Source organism: Pinus tabuliformis, chromosome 4_2, assembly GCF_031772625.1.
Source record: "Pinus tabuliformis cultivar Carrire ecotype Pingquan chromosome 4_2, CPIR1, whole genome shotgun sequence".
NCBI lineage: Eukaryota > Viridiplantae > Streptophyta > Pinopsida > Pinales > Pinaceae > Pinus > Pinus tabuliformis.
In genome coordinates this window covers 146,586,919-146,613,347 of record NC_142304.1, presented here as the reverse complement: position 1 = coordinate 146,613,347, position 26,429 = coordinate 146,586,919, and the positions used below count along the sequence as shown (strand labels likewise).

Below are 26,429 nucleotides of genomic sequence, written 5' to 3'. Positions count from 1 at the left end.
CCCGGTAGTTCGTACAAACTTGGAAGCGACGGTGCTGTATGCACAAGTACTAGCTCTTGTCGCAGCTGTCACTTGGTCAGCTGGCACAAGTCCGCTAGGGCTCAAGCCAACTTCTATATGCTCTCAGAAGAAGCTTGCTAAATGATGGACGAAGGCTATCTTAAAGGAAATTAATCTATTTTGCAAAAATGAACTGAAAGCCAACCAAAACATGGAAACCCTAGTAAACCCTAATCTGACTAGCTTAACCTCTAGGATGCAATGGGTGGAGTGCAAGTGTCTGGAAATGATGCCATTACTTCTAATGATGTAAAATGCATGAACTTAAACTACTTTTATTGAAAAGAACATGTTTTTGTATTTTTGCTTAAATGGTTGGAGTGATGATGATTTTGTTTCTTATTAGGGTTTGGTTGTGCAGAGGTGGTGCGAAAGGAAGGAAAGCTTGGGAAAGGTCAGGGGGGGCTAGGAGAGGTTCCAGGGGATCTCTAACATCATCCCACAGAAGTTCCACACGTCCAGATGTTCAGCAACCGAGTTTGCAGGCTTCTACAGGATGTCTGCAGGGGATCCTACAGGAAGTCTCGGGATTTCTACAGGAAGGTCTGTGGTTGGAGTTTTGGGTGATGGAGGAGTGGAGGAAGTGTATGGGTGAATAGGTAGGATGGAAATGAGGCTTGTGATGGCTCAGGAACAGAGAACTAAAGTGGAGAAAGAGTGCATGCATGGATCTATAACTAAAATAACTATGTGGCAGCTTGCATGAAAGCATAAGACTGCGTTTTTTTGGTGGTTGGTACAGCCCACACCCCCAATCTCTAAACAGAGATGGCAGCGAGTGCACTATCAACCTTTTCTTGACTCTAATGAATTAAAATCCTCCTCCTCTAATCTAAACAACTAAAAGCACTTAAACCATAAGCTAATCCTACTTCAATCACACAAAACAAATCAAATCAGCAGACTGGAAATTCTAAATGCATGTGAAAACAAAGGAAATAAAGTGCTGCAAAGAAACAAGTAACGATACAAGGAAGAGGAGGTCTATTGCTCTCAGGTTGGGCCCTAACCTGAGAGCTATAGCTCCCTTAAAAACTCAGAATTGAATCCAAAGCTGCCTGCCTTTATTGAATAATCATGAATCTAACATCATGCCAAAACTGGCTTACAAAAAGACTAATTGCCTAACCAAATTGACTAACTAGCTAATCCCAAAAATGACTAACTACTAGCTACGAAAATGACTACCAACTAGCTCCCCAAAATGACTAACAACTAGCTAACCCAAAATGAGGCCCCAAGCCTTCTTATTTATACAATTTGAGGACCCAACAGTCCTCCTAAAAGTTAGGGACTTGGCTGCCCAAGACTTGTAGTTAACAACAGTCCTACTTGACTTGCTTGGCTACCCTTGTGCTGATTGATTCGGTGGCCCTTGAACTCCGAGCTGATGGTGGAGAATTCGAGGTAAGGGCCCATAAATGAGGGGGACACCTTCCTACAAATCCTCTAGCTTGTTCTCCCACGAATTTGGCTGCCAAGTGCTCATTAAGACCTTCCATTTTGTCTCCAAATTGACAAAAAAGGCTAGACAAAGCACCCATTAGACTTGTTGGCATAATGACTAACCAAATTCACTCTATTAACATAAAAATAATAAAAAACATGCAATAAATCAATGAGAATGGTGGATTAAGTCAAATTAGGAGGTTGAATGAGCCCAAATAATTACACATTTTTGGGGCTCATCATCACCCCCCTACTGAAAGTGTTGCTCATCCTCTGAGCAACCAATCTCTCTCCTCATCTGATGGCCCTGGTGGCTTCGTTGGCTAACATCTCGGCTGACTTCTCCTTTGGCTTCCCTCTTTTCAAACTTCCTGTAGAAACAGTTCGCTGGCTTCCTGTAGAAACAGTCCTCTGTCTTCCTGTAGAAACAGTCTGCTAACTTCCTGTAGAACCAATTTTCTCTGATTTTGCTTGCTTGGCTGGGGGTGCCTTCTCCTTGAACTGTGCTGCCTGAAAGCTGACGAATCCAACATGAATGGCAAGTCTAATGTATTATAAAAGCACACAAGTACAATGAACTGCCCGAGAATAGATAGCACATGCCAAATCTGGATGGGAAAGAGTGTTTCCAGGCCTTTAACTGAATCGAATGGCATTCTTAATCTTGGATTTGAACTCTACTAAGAATTGATAACAGAAGCAGAACAGAACATAAGATAGATCAAGGGCAGAGAAAATATGACTTGCTAACATATCACTGCTATGAATCAGCATTTCCCTTCAATCTGAAATTGCTTCAAAACAGGCCAAAAATGAGAATTCCCAAGTTTTGTTTCAAGCTGCTGTATAACCAGGAGTAGAGAAAAACTTCATACCGAATCACACTTTTAAGAATTCTTTCACATGGAATAATCTAGCTATTGCAAAAGACCTTGTGAACCCCTTGGAAAGTATTGAAATAAACAAATCTAGCCAGAACAACACCAGAACTTTCCAGTTTGTTTCATGGTAGATTCACGTCATGTAAAATCACTGTTTTTCCATTCGTTAACTTTGATTCAAATTTCTGTTCCTAACATGACAATACTTTCTGACTGCGGCAGCTTTCTCTTCTTCATTTGAAGATGTTGAAATAAGTTTTGCTAAACATTTCATATAGTTTTCTCCAAGATGTTCTGCTAATTTTCTTTTATCTCCATCTTGAGACAAGATAAACAACAGTTTCATAGCATAAGCTCGCATTTCAGAGTATGTAGCTTCACAAAAAGGGAAGCAATACTTGAATTTCTCCTCCCTCTCTTAAATTTGTCCTTGCCTCAACAGCCGCTGGTACACAACAAATGGCATGGAATGCTCGAACAATGCTTCCATGTATTGAAGGTGGTGTCCAATTTATTAAAGATAATAGCTGGTATATGATCTCATCAGATCCCAATAATGCAGCTGTTGTGTCATTTGTTATTTGGGGTAATGTTGTAGACATAGCAAGGTTTGCATAGGTATTAGCAGCTTTTTCTCTCAAAGCAAATATAGTTGACAGTGGTGTGCATAGAAGGTCCAAGATGGGTCGGACCACCCCATCTTGGATCATTTGTAAAGCATTCTCAGGTAAACTTGAAAGATTTTGAAGTGCCCCAATGGCTGCTAATTTTGACTTCAAATTAATATTTGAAATCATTTCAAGAAGTGGAAATACAACTCCCTCTTTGAGCAATGCAGCGTTGTTTTGATCTGTAAATCTATCTCTGACAACTTACTTGCCATAACAATCTTCATTGTTTCAGACCCTTCTCTCAGGTTCTGTATCAAGGGCTTGAAATAGTTCGCCTGTGCCATTTGCACTACATTATGCTCACTGTATGGGAGATTCTCCAGAACTTCGTTTGCATCCTTAGCAGCTTTAGGATTGTCACTATTTGACATTGTTACAAGGAGGAGGATACAACCTTGTACCTTGCTAATCTGTTCACACACATCCATATCCTTTGAAAGCTATAAAAGCAATTCCACGGCTTTCATACCCTCTGCAATATCACGTGCAAGTGGATGAACAATAAAATCAATAGCATGATCCACCTCAGCTATTTTCACCTTTCTTCAAGCTCCAAACTTGATGAAGAGAAACTCAGGCTTCTCTGCTCTGCTGCACTTTCCTATAGAAGACCCCACCCGTTTCCTATAGAACGTGATTCTGCCTTTGAGTGAGCCCGATGCATGAGTGAAATTCGAACCAGGTAGGAAACTCAGCGGAGGATGATAGGTTAAGTCGATTGTGGAAGCAGAGGATGTATACTTCGAGTTAAACATGATGCAAGTGCAAGTTAACAACAGTCTATGAGTTTCAGCTGAGCGCTCAGATTTCTGCGTGATTTTTGGAGTGAGGTGGCAGAGACATGTGTTGGCCATGCAGACAGTTAGGCTATCATGAACTGTTTGTTTTCTTCTTGATCTGCTGCACTGGAGTTCAAGCAGCCGACACTAACTGTTTTTTTTTTTAATTTTCACGTGAATGACTGATCATGCTGCGTGATTTTTGCCTTGATGAGTGCAATTGACTTAACCTTGCTATATTCGTGGCTTAATTCCACCATTCCATCAATTCATGCAGTTTTCAAATTAAATCTATGCAATAGAAGAATGAGATCAGTCACATACCTCGAAGTTGAATGGCTGCCGTGAGCTTTTTGCTGCTGCCTGCTCTGTTTCTGCTGCTGCATGCTTAGTTTTTCTGATTGCATGTGGCTTGGCTGTTAATCCTTGATTGCTTTTCCTTGTGCAGGTGTCCTCTGGCCGGATCTGAGCTGCATGCAATCGTTTCCACGTTCAACTCTGCCCGTTCAAGCTGCTGCTGCTGCATGGTCACAAAACCAGAACTTCTTTTTGCCATTTCTCCCAAACGGTAGATCGGATTGATCTGAAACTCGGTGAGCATGTTCCTACCATCATTATGCATCTCCCATAGCAAAATCATGATCAATGGATGCACGGATTTCGAGAAAAATGGAAAATGGCTGAAGATTTCAGAGCTCGATTTCTCGGAAACCGTGCATCAGAATCGGCTGAAACTGCTTGGGTAGGCTACTATCACTCACATGCATATCCCCATGAAACAAGTTTTGAAACGAATGCATGGATATGGAGAAAATGCAAAAATGGCTGATGGTGATGGAGGCTGATTTCTTGGAAACCGTGCACCGGAATTGAATGAAACTTCTCAGGCATGTTGTCATCAACCTTGTACAATTCCCCATAAAACGGTTTGTCAAATGGATGCATGGTTTTCAAGTTATGGCAAAAACAAATTCTGCTCTATGTGTTTTTGCTTCAAGGCACTTTGCATTTTGGTTGCATGGGATGACAAAATGAATTTTGGTTGTGATGCAGGTATAGAGATGATGGAGGAGGAGTTGGAAGACTGCATGAGGACTTCTGAACCCTTGAGGAAGCTACCATGTTCGCCAAACCACTTTTTGAAATGCATGCCTAGTTTCCCACAATTTCTACAGGAAGTTCCTGTAGAAGCACAATGAGAAGCACAAGAAGGTGAAATAATGATGGATGAAGGCAAGGGATGGACACACAAGTGCTTGTAGGCCTAATCAACAGATTCCCACCATCAGATTCACTTTTGAAATTGGATTTGGCTCGTCCAAAGGTTCTACAGGATGTTTCCTGTAGAAATACAGAGCTTCCTGTAGAAGGCACAAGAAAGAGTCCTTTGACCTTGATTTGAGTGCTCCTCCTGTCATGAAACGTCCTTCTTTAACCTGCAATGTCATTGCTGCAACATGAACTTATTCAATGGAGATTAGCTTTATTTTTCTTTTTCTTTTTTCTCTTTTTTTTTTTTTTGAAAAACAACTAGGGCGCCTCATGGAGGTTTTCACCCTAATTGCCTGCCTTGGGCGCCTCCAAGGGAGGTTTTCACCCAAAGATCTTATTCTCTTTTCTCTTTTTTCCCAACCCATTGACTGCCTCATGGAGGTTTTCAATCAATGAGCCAATCTAAGGCGCCTCCGAGGAGGTTTTCACCTTAGATTTTTATTCTTCTTATTTTCATTTTTTCTCTTTTTTTTTTTTTTTTTCTTTTTTTTTCTCTACCCTACCCTACTTGAAAAACAAAATCATTTTCAAGTATAAGAATACTTCCAATGGAGCCATGTGCACATCGAGATTAGAGACAAAATGATGTGAAGGCTCGAAATACATGCTTTGACAACGATCCAGATTTCAGAGACAAAATGATCTAACTTTGAAAGTACAAAACATAGCTGAGGAAGAGAGTACTGCTGCAACTTAGTGACTGTCTGGAACCATGTCTCAATATAGCTTTGATATCCTTGGTCCTTTTTCTGATCTGAATCATGTTTCATGTCACCTTCTAACATGACTTTCTCTTCTTCCTCTTTTTGCTGATCTTTCTCTTGACTACATGGAGGATTTGATGGTAACCATGAGGGAACTCTCTCGATCTCTGATTCTGATCTCTTCTCTTCATCAAGTGCAGCCCATGGTTCTTTGATCTCCTCTTTTGAATCTTCTTTTGCTGGATGTGATCCTTCAATGCTTGCAATATAGTCTCTGCTTTGCAACACTCTTCCTGAGCTATGGTGAAGATCATTGAGCTCAAGAGGAGTTGTTTGCATATGTTGGGCCTCAGCTTTGCAATTGGGTTGAGCTACTCCATTGTATGGCTTTGGAAATGGTACGGGTAGTTGAGTGGAGGTGTGAAATTGAGATGGAGATGGATGGCATTGTGGTTGGGTAGGAATTTGGGGTTGCCTTGGTGGAGGAGGAGCCGATGGTTGTGGATGAGCAGGTGGTGGAGGAAAATGAGCGGGATGAGGTTTGTACTGGGGCCTCCACTCCTGATAAGGTGCATTCCACTGAGGCTGTGGCTGAGCATAAGAGTGAAACGAATGAGCAACTGGTTAGGCATAATATGGATCTGTGAAGGAACAAGGAGGAGGTGTGAACCAAGAAGGATGAGCAGGGGGACCCCAAGAAGGCATGAAAGTGGCTTGGTAGGGGTCATAATAGGTCTCGGGTGTCCCTTGCAGTTCCCACTGATGAGATCTAGGTCTATGCGGCCAACTTTGGTTCATGTAATAGAGTGATTCAGTGGCTCCTTTGGCTCTCTGATATGCAGCTTTGAATCTGGGTAAGGAAGGGCACTGATCTGTAGGATGGTATTCTTCACAGACAAAACACACTTCTATGGAGTACAATGGACATTCGTTCCTAGGATGCTTTCTAGTGCACCTAGGACAAAAAATGACCAAAGCCCTCTTGGCTTCTTCTTGCTTCTTTTGGATCCGCAAGGTATCCAGTTGCATGGCAAGAAACTGCCTCATATCACTCTTGAAATCTTCCAGCTGATTTTCAAATTCATCTTTGGACAAGATGTTGCTCCCAACATTTCTACTTGTAGCCATTTGCTCCAGAGGAATGTTTTCTTCTTCTTCTCCCCTAGAGGTTCTTCAGATATGTCTTGATGTCCACCCAGGGGTTCTTCAATCACAACCATCGAAGAAGAGAGAATCTTGGCTGTGTGAAGCAGTGGGGGTGTTGTGCAATCATTTTTCTAACTTATCTCTACTCCTACAAAGCATGAAATGAAATCTTTTTGGTTGATTTTTTTGTTTTTTCTACTTCTACCTGCAAAACTAAAATAGATTGAACTGCAACTAACTATCTTGCTGAAATGAAAATGTGGAATTGAAATGAAAGCAGGAAAGGACTAATCTATTTTGCTCAAATGAAATTGCAGGAATGAAATGCTAGGCTACGCTTGCGAAATTGAAATGCTAATCTACGCTTGCAGAAATGAAATTGCGGAATTGAAATGCTAATCTATGAAAGCAGGAAATGCTAATCTATGAAAGCAGGAAATGTCTATGCTACTTTTGCAGAATGGAAATGAAATAAACTACTTAGCAGAAGGCAAGAGTAAGAAAATAGAAGAAAAGCAACAATTACTAATACTCTGACGCTTCCCCGGCAACGACGCCAAAAAGATGGTGGGCTCCAGTATTGTAGCAATAATGCTACAACTCCTGGAGCTTCCTATCTCTAATTTTATCAACCCGGTAGTTCGTACAAACTTGGAAACGACGGTGCTGTATGCACAAGTACTAGCTCTTGTCGCAGCTGTCACTTGATTAGCTGGCACAAGTCCGCTAGGGCTCAAGCCAACTTCTATATGCTCTCAGAAGAAGCTTGCTAAATGATGGACGAAGGCTATCTTAAAGGAAATTAATCTATTTTGCAAAAATGAACTGAAAGCCAACCAAAACATGGAAACCCTAATCTGACTAGCTTAACCTCTAGGATGCAATGGGTGGAGTGCAAGTGTCTGGAAATGATGCCATTACTTCTAATGATGTAAAATGCATGAACTTAAACTACTTTTATTGAAAAGAACATGTTTTTGTATTTTTGCTTAAATGGTTGGAGTGATGATGATTTTGTTTCTTATTAGGGTTTGGTTGTGCAGAGGTGGTGCGAAAGGAAGGAAAGCTTGGGAAAGGCCAGGGGGGGCTAGGAGAGGTTCCAGGGGATCTCTAACATCATCCCACAAAAGTTCCACACGTCCAGATGTTCAGCAACCGAGTTTGCAGGCTTCTACAAGATGTCTGCAGGGGATCCTACAGGAAGTCTCGAGATTTCTACAGGAAGGTCTGTGGTTGGAGTTTTGGGTGATGGAGGAGTGGAGGAAGTGTATGGGTGAATAGGTAGGATGGAAATGAGGCTTGTGATGGCTCAGGAACAAAGAACTAAAGTGGAGAAAGAGTGCATGCATGGATCTATAACTAAAATAACTATGTGGCAGCTTGCATGAAAGCATAAGACTGCGTTTTTTTTGGTGGTTGGTACAGCCCACACCCCCAATCTCTAAACAGAGATGGCAGCGAGTGCACTATCAACCTTTTCTTGACTCTAATGAATTACAATCCTCCTCCTCTAATCTAAACAACTAAAATCACTTAAACCATAAGCTAATCCTACTTCAATCACACAAAACAAATCAAATCAGCAGACTGGAAATTCTAAATGCATGTGAAAACAAAGGAAATAAAGTGCTGCAAGGAAACAAGTAACGATACAAGGAAGAGGAGGTCTATTGCTCTCAGGTTGGGCCCTAACCTGAGAGCTATAGCTCCCTTAAAAACTCAGAATTGAATCCAAAGCTGCCTGCCTTTATTGAATAATCATGAATCTAACATCATGCCAAAACTGGCTTACAAAAAGACTAATTGTCTAACCAAATTGACTAACTAGCTAATCCCAAAAATGACTAACTACTAGCTACGAAAATGACTACCAACTAGCTCCCCAAAATGACTAACAACTAGCTAACCCAAAATGAGGCCCCAAGCCTTCTTATTTATACAATTTGAGGACCCAACAGTCCTCCTAAAAGTTAGGGACTTGGCTGCCCAAGACTTGTAGTTAACAGCAGTCCTACTTGACTTGCTTGGCTGCCCTTGTGCTGATTGATTCGGTGGCCCTTGAACTCCGAGCTGATGGTGGAGAATTCGAGGTAAGGGCCCATAAATGAGGGGGACACCTTCCTACAAATCCTCTAGCTTGTTCTCCCACGAATTTGGCTGCCAAGTGCTCATTAAGACCTTCCATTTTGTCTCCAAATTGACCAAAAAGGCTACACAAAGCACCCATTAGACTTGTTGGCATAATGACTAACCAAATTCACTCTATTAACATAAAAATAATCAAAAACATGCAATAAACCAATGAGAATAGTGGATTAAGTCAAATTAGGAGGTTGAATGAGCCCAAATAATTGCACATTTTTGGGGCTCATCACACAGCTCCACTGGCCATAGCCCTTTTTAGGTGGGTTTGGGATTCCAGCCACTATGCCCCATTGATGTGGCCATGCCACTTGCAGCTACTCACATAAATTCAGCTCATGTCCAGTCCGAAACAGATAAGGCCACCAACTTCATTGAGCACATCCAACATATTCGCCAGTAGGTCCATGACATTCTTGAGAAATCAAATGCCAAGTACAAGCAACGACATGATCAACATCGGGTGCCACACAAGTTTCATGTGGGCGATAAAGTCTGGTTGCATTTGCAAAAGGAACGCCTTACTGGAGCCTATCGGAAATTGAGACCACTCTGATATGGTCCTTACACCATTACTAAGGCTATGGGAGACAATGCATTTGAAAGCCTTCCCCCATTCCTTGGCCTGCACCCAGTGTTCAATGTGGACCGCCTTCGGCCATACTTTCCACCATTGCTAGACACATCCGACATTGCAGAACAGCTCAAACCCACAGAATTAAATCCAGATTGCATGGAACAAGCTGCAACTGATCGGATCATGGACACACAGATCAAGAACACTCGCCAATAGAATATCCAACTATATCGAGTTGCCAAAGCAGGCCAACTCCTTCAGCAGGGCAAGTGGCTCACCAGGGAACAAGTTTAGCAAAAGTTTCCTCATCTCATGGAGGAACTCAACGCAATGGGGACCATTGCTTCCTAAGGGGGGAGGAATGATCCAGGTGGATATTGGTGGCCACCTGCCAAGTCCACCTGGACCCCCACCATTGTTTCTCTCAGCATTTTTAGTTTCCTTAATTGTAGCACAACTTACTATTTTTAGCAGTTTTTCGGGTCCTGAACTTCTGGAGCCGTTTTGAGGCCCTAAACGACGTTTTTTGGGAAATCTGGGTGCTCGGATAGATCTTTCTAACGAGCTATTGTACGCGTCAAACGGAGATCGTATGCCAAAGTTACGACCCCGGGAAGTTGATGTACCAATTTACCCAAACGAGGCCCACAGTTTGGCGTTTCATCTCCTAGGGTTAGATTTTGGAATGTGAAGGGTTTTACATTGTTTCTCAACAATAAATAGGCCTTCGAGCCTCATTGTAACACAGTTCAGAGGCATGTAGCCACCACATCTCTTCTCAGAGATAAGCTACCATCGCCCTAGCTGGTTTATTTCCATTTCTGGTTGTAAGCATATTTCAGTATTTTCCATTAATGAAATGAAGTATTATTTCTGCTATCTTTGTGTATATGGTTATCGCTGTAATTTGTTGCGTTCCTGTTTAAATCCGGATCAGTAGGGACCAGAGAGGTTGAGAACAACCAAACAGGCAACCCAATAGTTAACCCAGGAAGGGACAACGTTGCCATGTAAGGAGCACCAACATTTCCAAAAGGAGAGAAATGACCAGGATTCCTATTAGAGGGATGCCTGGGTTGGTAAACTCCGGAAAAGTTGCCATCACAAACGAGAAAGAACCCTACTCAAACTAACACAAACAAGATCTAACCAGGTAAATGTGAATCGTGGCTGAATAAATTTTAAGACGCAAGGACATAACTTGACCTTTTCATCTTTAAAGAGTCGAGAAAAGGACAAAAAGATGACTCTAGTCACCTTCAAATGTTTAGTGAGCTCGAAGTGACAAATGCTCAGGTGAGCCTTTTCTTTTAGGGAGTCTGAAAAGGATCAAAAAGTGACTACTCTAGAGAACTAGGCAAAAGGTTTACCAGACAATCCGTAAAACTGCATATACACCTTGGCAATTATATGAAAACCAAGGACTTTCCATACGGCAGTCAATCTTCCCGAATGCTTTGTTCGGTGCGTTATGGCTTGTAAGGCGACAGACACGGCTTCCTATGGATAAAGGATGATAACCTAGTGGGGTCTACCCATATACTCGACGGTACGTGGGAGTTCAAATCCGTACTAGACCACTATTGAGTCACAGAAGGAGGAATCACCCAACCTTGAGTGAAACAAAAGTGACTAGGTTTAACGACCCCAGAGCATGTCTCTAGCCTAGACCTCTAAAAAGTGTGCGTTATGTTCCAATGCGTTGTTAGATTCATTTAGTTCATTTTAAAGTTGATCTTGTATTATGTTTCAGTTTTCAGGCCCTACCGTATGTAATTTCTCAAAATTCCCTAAATGCAAACTATATGCCAAAATATGTCATTTCATTTGATGAATGCTAGTTACGAGAGGGTTTGCGAGCTTTCACGCAAACGAAATGATCACAAAACAACAAAGAACTTCCCTAATGCAGCTAATGGAAATTAACAAACTTTTCTTTAAGATCACTAATCACTAATCAAAATGAAAAGTTCTAATTCTCATTAACTAATACAAAGCAAAAGAGATTTTTTCTTTAGTTGATGGAAAAACGCACTAAACAACTTTGAGAAATGATAACAAAAGAGTAAAAGCACAAATTTCACTCAATGAAAACACATTCAGTTCCCTAAATCACAAAACAAAACTCCAAAGAACGAGAAAAATCCCAAAGAGACCAATGAGCCGTGTAATCTAGGCTCAAAGTAAGACAAAGCGGAATTCAAGTGAAGACGAAGAAAATCACCCAAATAACACAATAAAATGATTAACAACCACTCAACGAGTGCAAGGGAGCAATCAGAAAGTTGACTGGACTAATAGAAGACCAAAACTCCTAAGGAAGGCTCGACACACAAAGCCACTAGATGCCCTAGGGCTAGAAATGTGAAATCGATAGAAAATGGCAAACATCCAAAGGGTAAAGGTAATCTATGCACAATTCACTTGAAAAGTATGTAAATGTAATCTATGCACATTCTGAAAATGAGAATTCTAATTATGCAAGTATGATCTATGCAAGAGAATTCTCAAACACAAGATGATTCTAATGTAATCCAAGAACCAATCAAGTGCAAATCATGAAAATTGGGTGAGAGTTCCGAAAGATCAAAAAATAAAAACACTCAAAGGCGATTAACACTCATACACAATTGTGAAAAGACTGGGACAAACCTCCAAGTAATGACCAAAGGAAATCAAATTAAGAATTTCTCAAAAAAGATACTCAAAACCAGTCAAACAAGACTCCAACACACTGAAGTAGTCGAAAAAAGGTACCCAGAACAAAAACCAAGCTCAAGAGGCTCAAAAAAAAGCAAACTTCAAAAGTTACTAATCCTGGCGCGACTGTCAGGCTGAAAATAGCGCCTTTCAGTGATTGGCGCGGGTTGTCAATATAAAACTGGTGCCAACAGGCGCGACTGTAATGCTATAAAAGAGCGCCAACCGAGTTTGCTATGGAAAAACAAAAAAAAAAACGAGCCAAAGCTAAGTCAACAGTACCCAGGTACACCAAGTGGCAAGAAGCAACACAAAGACTCAACCCAGAAAGTTATTCAAACAAGAGAAACCAAGAAACAAACAAGAAACAAGGCAAGTTCCAAGCTGTTCAGCTCATAAACCAAATCGGAGATGGACTGAAGTGGCGTGGATCTACTTTGCTAATGCAAAGCAATAGCGTTTCGAAGGCTACCTGGCCGTACTTCAGGCTCCGTCTAAATTTTACAAATCAAACAACAAGACAAAACGAAGAACAAGACAAAAATCCAACTCCCCAGCGGAGTCACCAAATTGTTGTGGAGGTAAATCCCCTCTGCAGACAGAGGCGACCCCTACTAGCCCAAATGGGGTCTAGCAACAATCAAACAACGCTATCACGCATGTTCCTAATTGCAAATCAAAGACCAATGATGAGAGCCTACCTGGATTCCAACGCTAATATTTTTAGAAGAGTCGTCGCTCCTGTTCCTTTGCTCCAGCTGGTCACAATCACCACGATCCTCGTGAACGGACACCTGCACATGCAAAGAACGACACAAACACAAGCATAAAATCCAATAGATGCAACTATATATCAGTCAGAAAGGATATAACTCAATCATCATTACAAAAGACAATAAGAGTGGAACCATAATGATAGTTGTCTATTATTGATAAACAAAGAAGAATACAACCATAGTTCTGACGTCAAATCCTCCTTTGGCTAGGTGATCAGCAGCACATGCCTTGCAAAGCTTGTTGGGAATGGGGAACAAGCCTCTCTCTCCTTGGTTACTTGGACAAGAATCTCCTCACTTTAGATTTAGCCTCATGGGAATGAAGAAGGCTTCTTGTAGCATGAGCTTAGCAATTCTCAGACTTTGGGACTTGGAGACTCTAACTTGTCAAATGAAAATTACAAGCTTTTATAGATAGAGGAGAAGGAGTTAGGGCCATCCACAAGATTCATGGGATTAGCTTTATCACTAAGAAGCTTCCATGAGAGGTGGAGAACTACTTCCCTTCTATGGAGATTCGAAGCCCAACTGAACTAACTCAAGATGGAATCAGTTCATGAATAGGTTAGGAAGAACCTTCGTAAGTTTGTTTGTTAAAAACTTTACCCAACTGGGCTGGCGCGAGTGCGACTCTGAGACAGAGCGCCAGCTGGCACGCCCTCTTTGGAGGATTTCCCCCATTGGCGCGAGTGATACACAGTGGAACCGCGCCAATGGAAAAAGGGCTATTTTTATGGGTATTTTGCAGAAGGTGTCTTCAGGGCATATGAAGTACATACTCAAGGGGATACAATGCAAGTGTTTTCAGGTTATGTCACTTCTCACAGGTCCCGGAATAAGTCCTCCAATGTGCGGGAGAAGGGGTAACAGGGACGGTGACAAATTACTGTGTAACAATATGAATCAAGTGTCCCAACCTATCTCAAATTTTCCAACTCTCTGGAGTGTATCTATGAATCCTTGCAGTCAAACAACTCTATCAATGTAGTGCAAAACTAATCATAAGGGACTATTTCACTCTTATGAAACCAACTCACAAAAAGATAGAAAAGATAGATGAATGCCTTAGAAATAAGCCTCTTCGAGGGGGCAACCTCCTTTACATTACACAAATGAATAATATTTAGATGATACAAATGACAAGACCTCCTTTCTATATATAGGAGTCTAAGGGGTCATAATATAATCAGAGCCAACATAACAATAATAATGTGAGGGCGCAATAATAACGATAGTGGGCTTCTATGGGGCACAATAATAACAATATGGGGACTACATGGGCACAACAATATAATAAGGGGGTTGCACTAATAACAATAAGGGGTTACACTAGTAGTATAGGGACCTAACATGCCCCTCTCCTTCAAAAAGTGTTGTCCTCAACGCTTGAGTAGTCCTTGATGCTTGTGTATAAAATTCTCATCCTCCCATGTGGAATCTTCAACGGGTAAGTTCTTCCACTTGATGAGATACTCTGAAATTGATCGATTTCGTAGCTGTCAACTTCTCGGTTTTGTGAATGCTTCAGGTTCCAATATGATTTTTCCTTCCTTGTCAAGTTCTGGCAATATTGTTGGAACTGAGATCTTCGGTAACTTTTGAATGAGTTCCCACCTTGCTTCACCATTCTTCCATTCATCCCTTGCTTCGTTTATCAAATTTGGTTGGATAATTATACCAACCTCTACCATTTCTACAACAATATGTTCAATTTCACTCCTTTGGGCATATGGATATCTATAAGGCCTGATGTTTGGAGGAACACTTCCTGGAATCAAATGAATAACATGATCATGATCACGAATACGTGGAAGACCTTTGGCAGTCTCAAATACCTTGGAATGATTGTCCAAGACTTTTTGGAGATCTAGAGAAATAGATGATTTCAATGTGGGAACCATTAGTGAATATAATTGTGCAATTACGCCTCGTTGTTCTTTCTTTAGAAGATTTGTCATTCTATTAGAGCTGATTATCTTTCCTGGTTTCCCTGTGATACCCCTTAATTCAACTTCCTTTCCTTCCGAAGAAAATTTCATGAAAAGTTCTTGAAAATTAAAAGCTATTGTACCCAAATGTTGTAGCCATTGGACTCCTAGTACAACATCAATACCACCCATTGGAACAAAAAGCATTGGGCTATTCAATACATATTCTCCCATGGATAACTTGATATTATGGAACTTTCTAGAGAAATTTATGGTTCCTCCACCTACAACCGTCACTTGACACTCTGGTGTTGGATATAGGAAGCAATTCAATTCCTTGGCTATCTTACAATGAATAAAATTATTGGTACTACTTGAATCAATCAACACTATTACCTTTTTCTTCTTGATATGTCCTTCTATCTTTATAGTTTGAGGAGTGGTAATTCCGACCAATGCATTACAAGATATGGTCGGATTCATTTCTTCTTTCTCTAGGGTTGGTTCCTGGTGAGTATCCTTTTCTTTTGATGTTTCTTGATACTTTTCTTCCTGATATTTCACTGCTTGAACCTTCTTCTTCTCGATATGTCCTTGTATATTGAGAGTTTGAGGAGTGGTAATTCTTTTCATTGCAATACAAGATATGGTCAGATTCATTTGTTCTTTCTCTAGGGTTGGTTCCCGGTGTATATCCTCTTCTTTTGACGTTTCTTGATCCTTTTCGTCATTAGGAGGCCTTTCTTGTAGCAGCTTTGTCCCACCTTGCTTCAAACCTTCCATGTCTTTCTTCAAATCTTCCATGCATTTCTTCCAATATGCTTTCATACCATTGATATCAGCTTCCATGGCATAGATAAAATTATTTATCTTTTTCTTCTCTAGAATATCATTTACCCTTATATTCAATTTTTGAAAGTCCTCAATGTTCTCTACCACTGAACCCTTTTGTTTGAGATTTATCAATTGGCTAAAGAAGGTGTTGCTCTTGGTATCGTCATAATGTGTTATCATTTCCTCCGTGAAAATTGACCACGTGGCAAGTGGTTTACGAGAAAAAAGCCCTTTATACCATAAAAATTGATTCAGTTCTAAATAATTAGATGTAATACGTACCTTTTGTAACAGTGGTACACCATGTAGATCAAAATATTTCTCCATTTGTAGTATCCAATTTACTGGATCCTTGCCATCAAACTTCCTCATTTTGATTTTTCTTGATTTTAGAAGCTCGATCTTGAAACAACTGTAACTCTATAATTTTGGATCTTTAAGTTCTGAAATTTCGCCCTATAATCACCCTCTGAGTCCTCTTTCTAACTCCACAAGTCTAATCGCAATTGGATTCCCAAAGAAATATTTATTCCCAATCTCCCGCAATGACCTAATTATAGACTGGTTCAGTAGAGTGAACTTGTATGACATGCCACGTGTCATTGTTTCAACCTTAGGTTCTGAAAATTATACCCGAACAAAATACAGTTTGTCCTCTTTTTGTAACTTCTTACGAAATTTCAATCTAATGCTCAGAGAGAAAGTTATGATGATTTTCCCAAGGTCACCTATTTAAGATGTAATTCGGGAGTCTACAAAAGCCCTAACTTCCTCAGATCATATATCTGAAAATATAGCGAGCAAATATCTGAAATTCGGACCTGAGGTTTAGACCAATTTCTTCTCAAATGGGTTTTTTTAAGCTTCTGAAACTTCGTAGGGAAAACATTATAGCGAAAATTCCACGATGACTTGTTTTAGGTGAAATTATGGAGCTTGCAAAAACCCTAACTTCCTCAGATCATATCTCCAAAAATATAACGAGACAAGATCTGAAATTCGAAACCTAGGTTCAGCGCGATTTCATCTTAAATGGGTTTTTTTTTTTTGCTTGTGAAATGTCACTAGTGAAAATTCGACAATCACCTGTTTGGAGCAGCAAAACCCTAGAATCCAAAGCTATGATACCAAATGTTATGAAACTAGCTCACAAAAAGATAGAAAAGATAGATGAATGCCTTAGAAATAAGCCTCTTCGAGGGGGAAACCTCCTTTACATTACAAAAAATGAACAATTATTCGATGATACAAATGACAAGACCTCCTTTCTATATATATGAGTCTAAGGGGTCATAATATAATCAGAGTAGACATAACAATAATAATGTAAGGGCACAATAATAACAATAGTGGGCTTCTATGAGACACAATAATAACAATATGGTGACTACATGGGCACAACAATATAATAAGGGGGTTGTACTAATAAAAATAAGGGGTTACACTAGTAGTATAGGGACCTAACATTCACTATGTCCTCGTGTCACTAACTCATGATACTGCCATTCATGTGCAACTCCCTGAAGGTGAAGGGTATCAAAATTGATGGCCTCAATCTCCTTCATCTGATTTAGGGAAAGATAAGTATCCAATTTATGAATCCAAGCCCTAGTTGTACACTTGGATGATCCATTAAAACTTGGTAAGGATACATTGCCCAACATCTTATGCAGCCCATAATTCTACTTGCCTTGGTTCCATTGTTTTTTCTTTGGATTTGTGCACTTTGTGACCTCCAAATGGTCCCTAAAGGAGATGGATGATTGAAAATTTACCTTGTAATATTCCTAATTAGCCATGGCTAATTGGAATATTCAATTTTGCTCAATTTTTCCTTCTATAGTTATTTATAAATAAAAAGGTGAGGAAAGGGAGACATAACTCACTTTTTGAATAAAGTCACTCCCTAGTAGCACAACATTGTAACTTAAAAGGGGAGCCAAGGGGGGCCAAAGAACCACGTAGAGAAGGGGCCCACGTAGACACTTGGAGGGACTATGCAGATGGAGAAGGAGCACGTGGCAAGAGAGAGGCTACGTTGGAGGAGGTGGGCCTTAGGGTTTTGAGAGAAGCCAATGCTATAAAGGAGAGAGGAGCCTCCTCATTTTGGGCATTCAATTATGTTGCATTTGAGCTATTCACTTCGACTTAGAGTACGCTGGCTATTTAGCCTGTCTGCAGCACTGTTTAGTGCATCGAGTGTCTCCATTGGGAGATCTCACCCTTAGCCCTGAGGGACTTCAAGTGCCTGCTCGGGCAATGTAGTTTCATCAGTATTTTGCAGGAGGAGCGATCTCTGGAGTGGAGGAGGGACTGAGCATTTTGATGACTGCGCAGTCTTGAGAGGGGAGGATGCAGTCTCTTTTGGTAGGAGCTCCAGATTGGGTTTATATGGATGATTTGAGCTTGGAGACTGAGCAAGGGATCAACACTTGCATATTAGAGGATTTTGGCAGAGTCTCGGGTAGAGTTTTGGAGGATTCTCTTCAGGGGCAGCGCAGAGCCTTGAGGGATAGCGTAGATCCTCAAGGGGGTGATTTTTGGGGGTCAGCTATTTTAGAAAAGATTTTTGGGATTTTCAGGGTTTCTTGAAGAGAGGCTGATTCCAGAGTTTCAGCATTTTCTGAGGAGGGGAACAGACCCAAATCATCACTTGATTCCAGCAGTAGCAACAGCACAACAGTTCTCTGGCAGCTTGGACGCAGTTCAGAGAGAGGCCATTTCCTTACCATCCTTAGTGTATTGTTTCACTTTCCTTGTGCAAGTCAAGGTGCTATCTTTTTTATCACCTCTTGTACTCTTTCCATTACTCAGTATAATAAAATGGCTTAGCTTTTTTCTTTGCATTTCTCGAGTATCTGCTTATATTCCATGTATACATTATTGTATGTTGCACTACTGTTATTGTATGTTGCACTATTGTTATTTCTCTTGTTGGAGTTTTCTTGTGTTTGAGGGATACCCCTGATAGGGGATATTATAGTGGTATCAGAGCATAGATCTGGCTCAGCCTGTGGAGCTAGCAGTCTATGACACTGAGGGAGAATCCCTACCTCTACTGGGGGAGAAGCCCTACATCTGTTACAGAGGTAGGAAATACAGATATATTGAGCATAGGTTGGAGAACACCTATGGAGAGGGAGACTGCGTTTGGGTGGTGGACACAGAACAGGAGGAGCCTGTGGTGAACACAGAACAGGAGGAGCCTGTGGTGGACGCAGAGCAGGAGGATCCGATGGCAGATGAGGATGGCAAGAGATTTGCGGACATGCTCCTCAAATCAGTGCAGGATCTGTCAAGGCAGATCGAGGTGATGGCGTAGAGTTTCACGACGGTGGAGGCTAGACAGCGTGAGAACCCACGTGTTTTCCAGGTTGGTGAGGGATCGGGTACATCCCACCATTTTCCAAAGCAGGGTGCCACTCAGCATGATACTCCTCAGCAGATGGACTCACATGCCCCTACACACTCTACCATGCCCACTTTCCTAGGAGCACACACGGGGGCCGAAGCCCAGCAGGAGGCAGAGACCAGTCATATGGGCGATTATTTTGCAGAGTACCAGGCCTATGGGCAGGAGTTCAGGGATGCTCTCTCATTCAGAGACTTTGTTTGGCTCCAGTGGGATAGTAGACCCCGTGACCATCACAGAGGATACCAGCATTATCATGATGGAGACACCCACCACACAACTAGTAGATTCCACTTGCCTACGTTTGATGGCTCATCAAATAGTTCGGCAAAGTCTTGGGTGTGTTGTTGGGAAAAGTATCCAATTCGGAATGCCCCTATCCCACTCTGAGAGGTGATAGTGCCTTAGCAACAAACAGGTAAACTTATTCGAGTATTCTTCTTTATGAAATGTAAGTGAAGAAGAAGGATCTAACTAACCTGTATCTTCCACTAGTTTGTCGATCCAAATCACTCCTCTCTTCAGTAGCTCCCAACTTCTTGCTCCTTCACCGGCCCAGCTTCACCGAATTCCTGCAAGATCACAAGAGAGAGAAACTACACAAAGATACAGATATACATTCATAAAAAGCTCAAGATCAGATTAAGCTAAACATGTAAGCATAACAAAACATCATTGGTATACAACATGTAGGAGAAACTCAAAGAGTTTATTGACAAGATAATAAAGTCCAAGAGGAGATACAACCAAGTGAGTTCCGATCCAGCATCTACCTCCCAGCAAAGGAATCCCTTCCTCTCCTCCAACAAAGCATAAATCAACCAATGTGCTAATGTCAATCTCAAACCAACAACAATTCTCTGCAAAGTACAAAATTCCAGCCTCCTGAACCTCTGGGTGAGAGATCCATATATAGATGTGAGCAGAGAGGATGAGTCAGCTCATGTTTTGACTTGTGGCTTCTCTCTGTCAGTTCTTGCTTCCACTTGGAGGTTGAGAACCTCTTACTCATCACTAGTCGAATTCATTGAGGCAAGTGTCATTGGAGAAGATTCTGGAAGCTTCCAGGGTCTTTCCACCTCGTTGAATGAACTTGCCATTTGTCATTTCCCGCTCAGCGCACCCTGGTATTGCTTCTACCAGCGTTGCAGTGCACCTAGCCAGTGTAATCTCTGCATTTCAGCGCAGACAGCTAGTGGAGCCTCTGAATTGATCCTGAATTGGCTGTTTCTGAGTGGTTTTTGGTGGAGAACTTCTGGGAGAAGCTGTCATTGGTTGACCTTGTTCCTTTAGGGGTAGGAACAACTCATTTAGGGACTTTGGATCCCTTGGATTATGGACATTTCATGCTCAATGCTGTAAGGCACAAAAATGTCTATAACAGTTGCCCCCTAAAGTATGAGGCCGTTTATCGGGTGAAATGCTTTATTAGGAGGATCCGAAGTTCTTCCAATGCTGGGAGGAGACCTGTAATAAGATACAATACAATACATTATTTTTCATCCTGCTTTCATGATCTAGCTGAGGCGGGCATTCCCATGCTCAGCTTTATAAATTCATTTTTCTGTACATAGAACAGACAATCGTCTGATGGTAGACTGATGATTTTGATGAAATCATCATCCTTTTGGTAGGATGATTATCTGCTGTAATGCTGTACATGTCAATGTCTTTATTTTTCCTGAATATATATCGCAGCCTGGATGGATGAAACTAGATCCGGGGTCTTCAAACTCGTTCGATCTTCACTCTAAGTACAAGTCGATCCATGTGAGAAATGTTCTGAAGTCGAACATGGAAGGACATCGCTTGATTACCGGTCAATGAGGTAAACCGTTAACAAGCGCGAGAGGAATCACCAATAATGATAATGACCCTCAAGGTACTGCAGTACAATTCACATGGTGTGAATAAAGGACTTGGCGTCGAAAACCACGCAAAATCTTTCAGTCGAAGGTCCTTGATGTATACCTGTCGCCGAAAGTGAGAAACTTGCCATTGAGGCATGCAAGCTTCAAAGTACTGAAGGGGTTGTTCCTAGATCAACTTCTTGGATAATGAGCTGATGTCGACAAGAAGCGACCCGTCAAAGGAGGGCCTTAATGTATCCCACATCAGTGACATGGAACGGAGCAAATGATTTTGATGGAGGTGAAAATGATCTGATGATATATGGTTCAGGGTGGCGGTCATGAAAGGAATGAAGGATAATGTATGGTAGTGGATGGGACACGGTTGACTTCTCTGGATGACTTCTCTTGAACATATCGGCGACACTTGTGTGATGGATTGGTAGCATTTACCCCAAAGGTGGATGGTATGGCGAGACCATGGCGATGTGACCGGTGAATGAAACAACCCAACCCGACTCAGGCACGGAGTGGAAGTGTCATGTTCAAGAGCGACTTGCTACCAATAAAGTTCTTTGAGTTTCTCCCAATTTTTCCCCAGTCATTGCTGACCAGTACCTCTTTATTTTTGTCAAGCTTGAGGAGGATAACATATGCTTGTTCTATAATTTGCCCTTCGGGCAAACCCATCGCTATGTTTTAACGAGCCTAGCGATAGTGAAACTCGTTCTCGTCTAAAGACAAGTTTGTCGCTATTTAATGCTTTTAACGAGTCTAACGACAAAGATAACTCGGTCCTTTTCATTTTTAGAGAGTCTAAAAAGGTACGTAAAGTCAACTCCGAAAGTCCTTTTTCGTCATCTAATCCCTTAAGTCCGAAAAAGTATAAAACAATACAAAAGGGATGAATTTTCGATAGTTTTTACGAGCCGAACAAAACAAGCGCTCGATCTTTTTGTGCAATAATCCTTCAGGTCCAAAAAGATTAAAATCTAGAGGAGGGATAGCACTTCCGGTCGCTTTAACGAGCTGGAAGGCCAAAACTCGGCAATCTTTTCATATTTTACGAGTCAGATGAAAAGAGCTTAAAGAAGACTCGTCTTTTGAGGAACGAGTGATGAAACGGGTTAGCAGTTGATTCCAGGTAAAGGTTGGAATTTTCCAATCACGGCAGTGTCACAAGGATGGCTAGTGAAATCACTCTTCGCAGCTGTTCCTCAAAATGGGTAAACAATCATATGGAGGTGAACGATCGGCCAATGGAAAAGTGGAGGTGACGGTGCAAACACGACCAAGGCTTTAATGGCTGATAATATTACATTCGCGGTGGTTATTTACCGGAAGATAGTTCATTTTTTAATGAGCTTAAACGCGGAAAAACACTGCTTAGTCTTATGTTTATTTTTTAACGAGCATGAACTATGTGCTAAAACTACTCGATCTTATGTTTATTTTTTAACGAGCATGAACTATGTGCTAAAACTGCTCGATAACATGGTCTAATTTTGATTTTTTACCACAACTAGCTTTGCCCTTTTCAAAGATAGCACTGTACCTTCAATTGCTGCATCAAACTAGTTAGAAATGAATAACATTTGCTTGAAAATGAGATTAAAACCCTAATATTTTGCTTTGAACTACGTAAAAAGCAATTAAAAAGTGTTTTTACCTCTCATTTTACCATTTCATTTGAACTTGGTTTGTTGGAGCTTTGGAGGTGCCTCTTCCCCATTGATTTTCACTAGCTGATTTCGGGAGATTCTGTGGATGATTCTTGGCGCCGTCTGGACCAGGTAGGAGCTAAAGTTGAGCTCTTTCATTTCATGGTTTCCTTTCTGGATTCTGTGCTTGATTTCCCTTTTTTCTGAGCCCCTGGGGTTTTATGGGGTCGCTCTGCCATCAGCGCACCTTGTGCACTCGAAATCTGCGCTGAATGTCAAGTGGCATGAAGGCAGTTTGACCTTCAACGCAGGTGGAACACTGTGTAAGTGCGTTGAGCGCAGAAAAGGATTTTATTGCACAGTTTTTGATGAAAATGTTTGCCTATTTCTCATCAAATCCAGGATCTAACTCATCTCATGTTTTCTTTTCAGAGATATTGGAGCAAAATGACCCTTACATGGCGAGAACGAGAACATGAAGAAGAGGACATGATTGCCCTACATGATCCTGTCACTGTGAACGCGTTGCGGAACTGTGGCCTGCTGAAGTTCTTCCGTATCTCTAGCATGAGACAGCAGATCTCCCTACTGCAGTATTTGCTCGACGCTTGGGATCCTGTCAACCAAGTATTTCAAATTAGGGGCAAATCTATCCCCTTGACCGCAATAGACATTTATTTCTTGACTGGCTTGTCGTGGCGAGGTGCCCCCATCTCTTTGTCAGGTTCGGCCCGAGGGAGTGACTCTGTGAGAGATTATGTCCGCCAGTATTGCAGGGAAGGATCTCAGCCGAGTAAAGACAGCAAGATCGTTATCCGTGAGGTTGCTGACAGGTCCCTCAGGTCTATCTTGTATACTATTGGTAGGATGGCCGGCAGCGCATCTCTTCACGTAGCCAACAGATCCTATGTGCAGCATGCCTTGGAGTGCCTCCAACCGAAAATATTCAACTAGTGTGATGCAGTACTTCTTCAGATGAAAAGTCAGTTAACCAAGGTAAAGGACGGGAAGTTGAAGAACTTTGGGTTTGGTTCTATTTTGACCGCCTTTGCTTTGGAGAAGATACCACTGATGCAGCCACAATACATTGCACTCGACTTGCCTTCTCCTACTGAACCACGCATGCAGAGATGGGTTGATCACATGTCTAGGCATGCCAGTCAATCTCAGATTTCTTTCTCTGATACCTTCTTTAGGTGGTTCGAGCGTCAGGAGATGGTCTATTCCGAGTATCCATATGTTGGCATGGACTTCCGGGGTGATCCGGATTTGGTACTGCCGGACGACGAGCAGTGGGGTGCTATTGGTAAAATCTTGGACCATATCACTGTTTACTATTTTTATTCACAATGTCCTTGTGCTTTATTCTATCAAGACTTTAATCAAACTCATGTGTGTGCGCAGATGTTGGTCCTGTTCGTCCAACAGTTCGCCCGAGAGCGCCAGCCGTTGCCCCAGCAGGAGAGGATGCCGGGAGGGTTATTCTTCGTGACCTTGATGTAGCCGAGACCCTCACAGCTGTACAGGAGCAGGTTGAGAGTCTTACTCTCGGCATTCTAGACGTGAGGATCGACGAGTTACCTTTACAGTTGCAGCGGCATACTACTGGTGTGCCTAGACGATGGACTCGTCTCTTACGCATGATCGCACAGGCCGTGACGTGCTATCATGAGCATCACTAGACTAGGGTGCCCCCTAGCATTTTTGAGTTTTTGGGTCATGTGACCGATTTTGTCTTGGTTACAGAACATTATATGTAAACCATAAATAGCTATATATATATATATATATATATTTTGATTTTCGGGGTTTTATTCTGGTTGAGTTATGTGACCCACATGTACAACATTGATGATGTATTTCTTTTATAAATGTCGCAAATGTCTATCTAACACATAGTTCGCTAATGATTCGGTTAATGTGTTTAAGTTTCTGGAAATATGTTGGTATTGAATTAGATCAAAATGTCTTTCCAAAATCTTAACCCTTAGAAACATGCGATAAATGGCTGGATTTCGGACGGAATATACACCATTGAGTTGTAGTGAGTCTAGCCTGACGATTAGTCGGCGTATACCATGGGTGATGGCATCAGAGAGCAGTTCTATCAACACACTATACTCAGCGATGTTATTCGTTGATTGCCCAATACATACACCTCTGAAACTTACTAACTCACCGCTTGGATAAAAAATGGCCCAGGCTGCGGAGGACAATTTCCGCGAACTACGACTCGCTCCGTCGGCATATCCAACACATGTCTCCAAAAGGTTTGACATCTGCAATAAATGTAAAAAGGTGGATTACTCGACCAAAACAAACACTTTAGCGAAAACAAAATACAACAAAAGCATACTGGTTACTATTTAAGCATAGTAACGCTTGAGGTACAACCCATTACGGGGTTGCGCCAGTGGAATTCCGTCATAATCCATTAACTCGTAGGCTCCTTTTGCTAACACACGTTTAACAATATAGGGGCCCATCCATAAAGAATTAAATTTACCTGCTCCCAATTTATCGGATTCTTGGTCATAAAGTAAGACCAAGTCACCTTCTGAGAAGACACGGGGTTTGACATTTTTGTCGAACTGCGCCTTGACTCATTTCTTATGGGCTTCGTTAGCCAACGCGGCATCACGAAGGGTTTCATCCAATTGGATTAATTCCAAGAAACGAGCCTCTTCTTCTGAAGTTCCGGGGAGGAGATCAATTGCGAGTTTAAGAGACGAGATTTCACACTGGACTGGTAAGATTGCTTCAAGGCCATATACCAGTTGGAAAGGTGTGAACCCGGTCGCATTCCTTACCGATGTTCGGTAGGCCCACAAGGCTGAGTACAAGATTAGGTGCCACCTTCTTTTGTGAACCCCGATCATCCTTTGCAACATACGCTTTAGGACCTTGTTGATTGCTTCAACTTGTCCGTTGGCTTGCGGATAATACGGGGTAGAGCTGTCGTGAGATAGCCCTAGCTTGGCAGCTAATTCAACCATCATGTGATTGCGAAAATGCGATCCATGATCCGTAACTATAGCCTGTGGTATGCCGAATCTGGCGACTACATGATTGAAAAAGAAAAGGGCAGCTGTTTCACCAGTGTTATCTAATGTAGGCATCGCCTCGGCCCATTTGGTAAAATAGTCAACGGCGACTATAATATACCCATGCCCCCTGGTCGAGGTGGGGTTACATGTCATGAAATCGATGCCCCATTTGGCGAAAGGCCCAACAGCAACTATTGGCTGTAAAGGTGCGGGTGGTCTTCTGGTTTTGCTATCAAAAATTTGACAAGCATGGCAACTTCTGACTGCGGTTATGCAATCTTTGAACATGGTTGGCCAGAAGTATCCTGCTAGTAAAATTTTTTGTGCTGTAGCATATCCAGATTGATGCCCCCCACACGTGCCTGAATGACACTCATTCAGGGCTTTTTCGGCCTCCTCATGGGTGAGGCACCTTCTCAGAACCGTATCGATACCACGACGGTAAAGCATATGACCGACGATCATGTAGTCTTTTGCTTGGTATCGTATACGTTTCTGTTCTGAGTGAGAGGTGTTAGGCCTAAACTTTTGGGTTTGGAG

The 26,429-nt window shown here is 41.7% G+C and overlaps 1 protein-coding gene across 1 annotated transcript; it reads right to left on the bottom strand.

Moving 5' to 3' along the window:
* Positions 1–2,767: 2,767 nt before the first annotated feature.
* LOC149168629 (U-box domain-containing protein 43-like) lies at positions 2,768–3,432 on the bottom strand. The gene is made up of 2 exons (XM_089424938.1): positions 3,267–3,432; positions 2,768–3,150 (listed from the first exon to the last, which is right to left on the bottom strand). The coding sequence occupies exons 1-2, from the start codon at positions 3,430–3,432 to the stop codon at positions 2,768–2,770; spliced, it is 549 nt and encodes a 182-aa protein (XP_089281064.1).
* Between the last annotated feature and the right edge of the window lie 22,997 nt (positions 3,433–26,429).

Coding starts and splice junctions, on each gene's coding strand:
- LOC149168629 (XM_089424938.1), bottom strand. CDS start 3,432: ATGTCAAATAGTGACAATCCTAAAGCTGCTAAGGATGCAAACGAAGTT. Junction 3,151..3,266: donor AATGAAGATTGTTATGGCAA/GTAAGTTGTCAG, acceptor CAAAATTAGCAG/CCATTGGGGCACTTCAAAAT.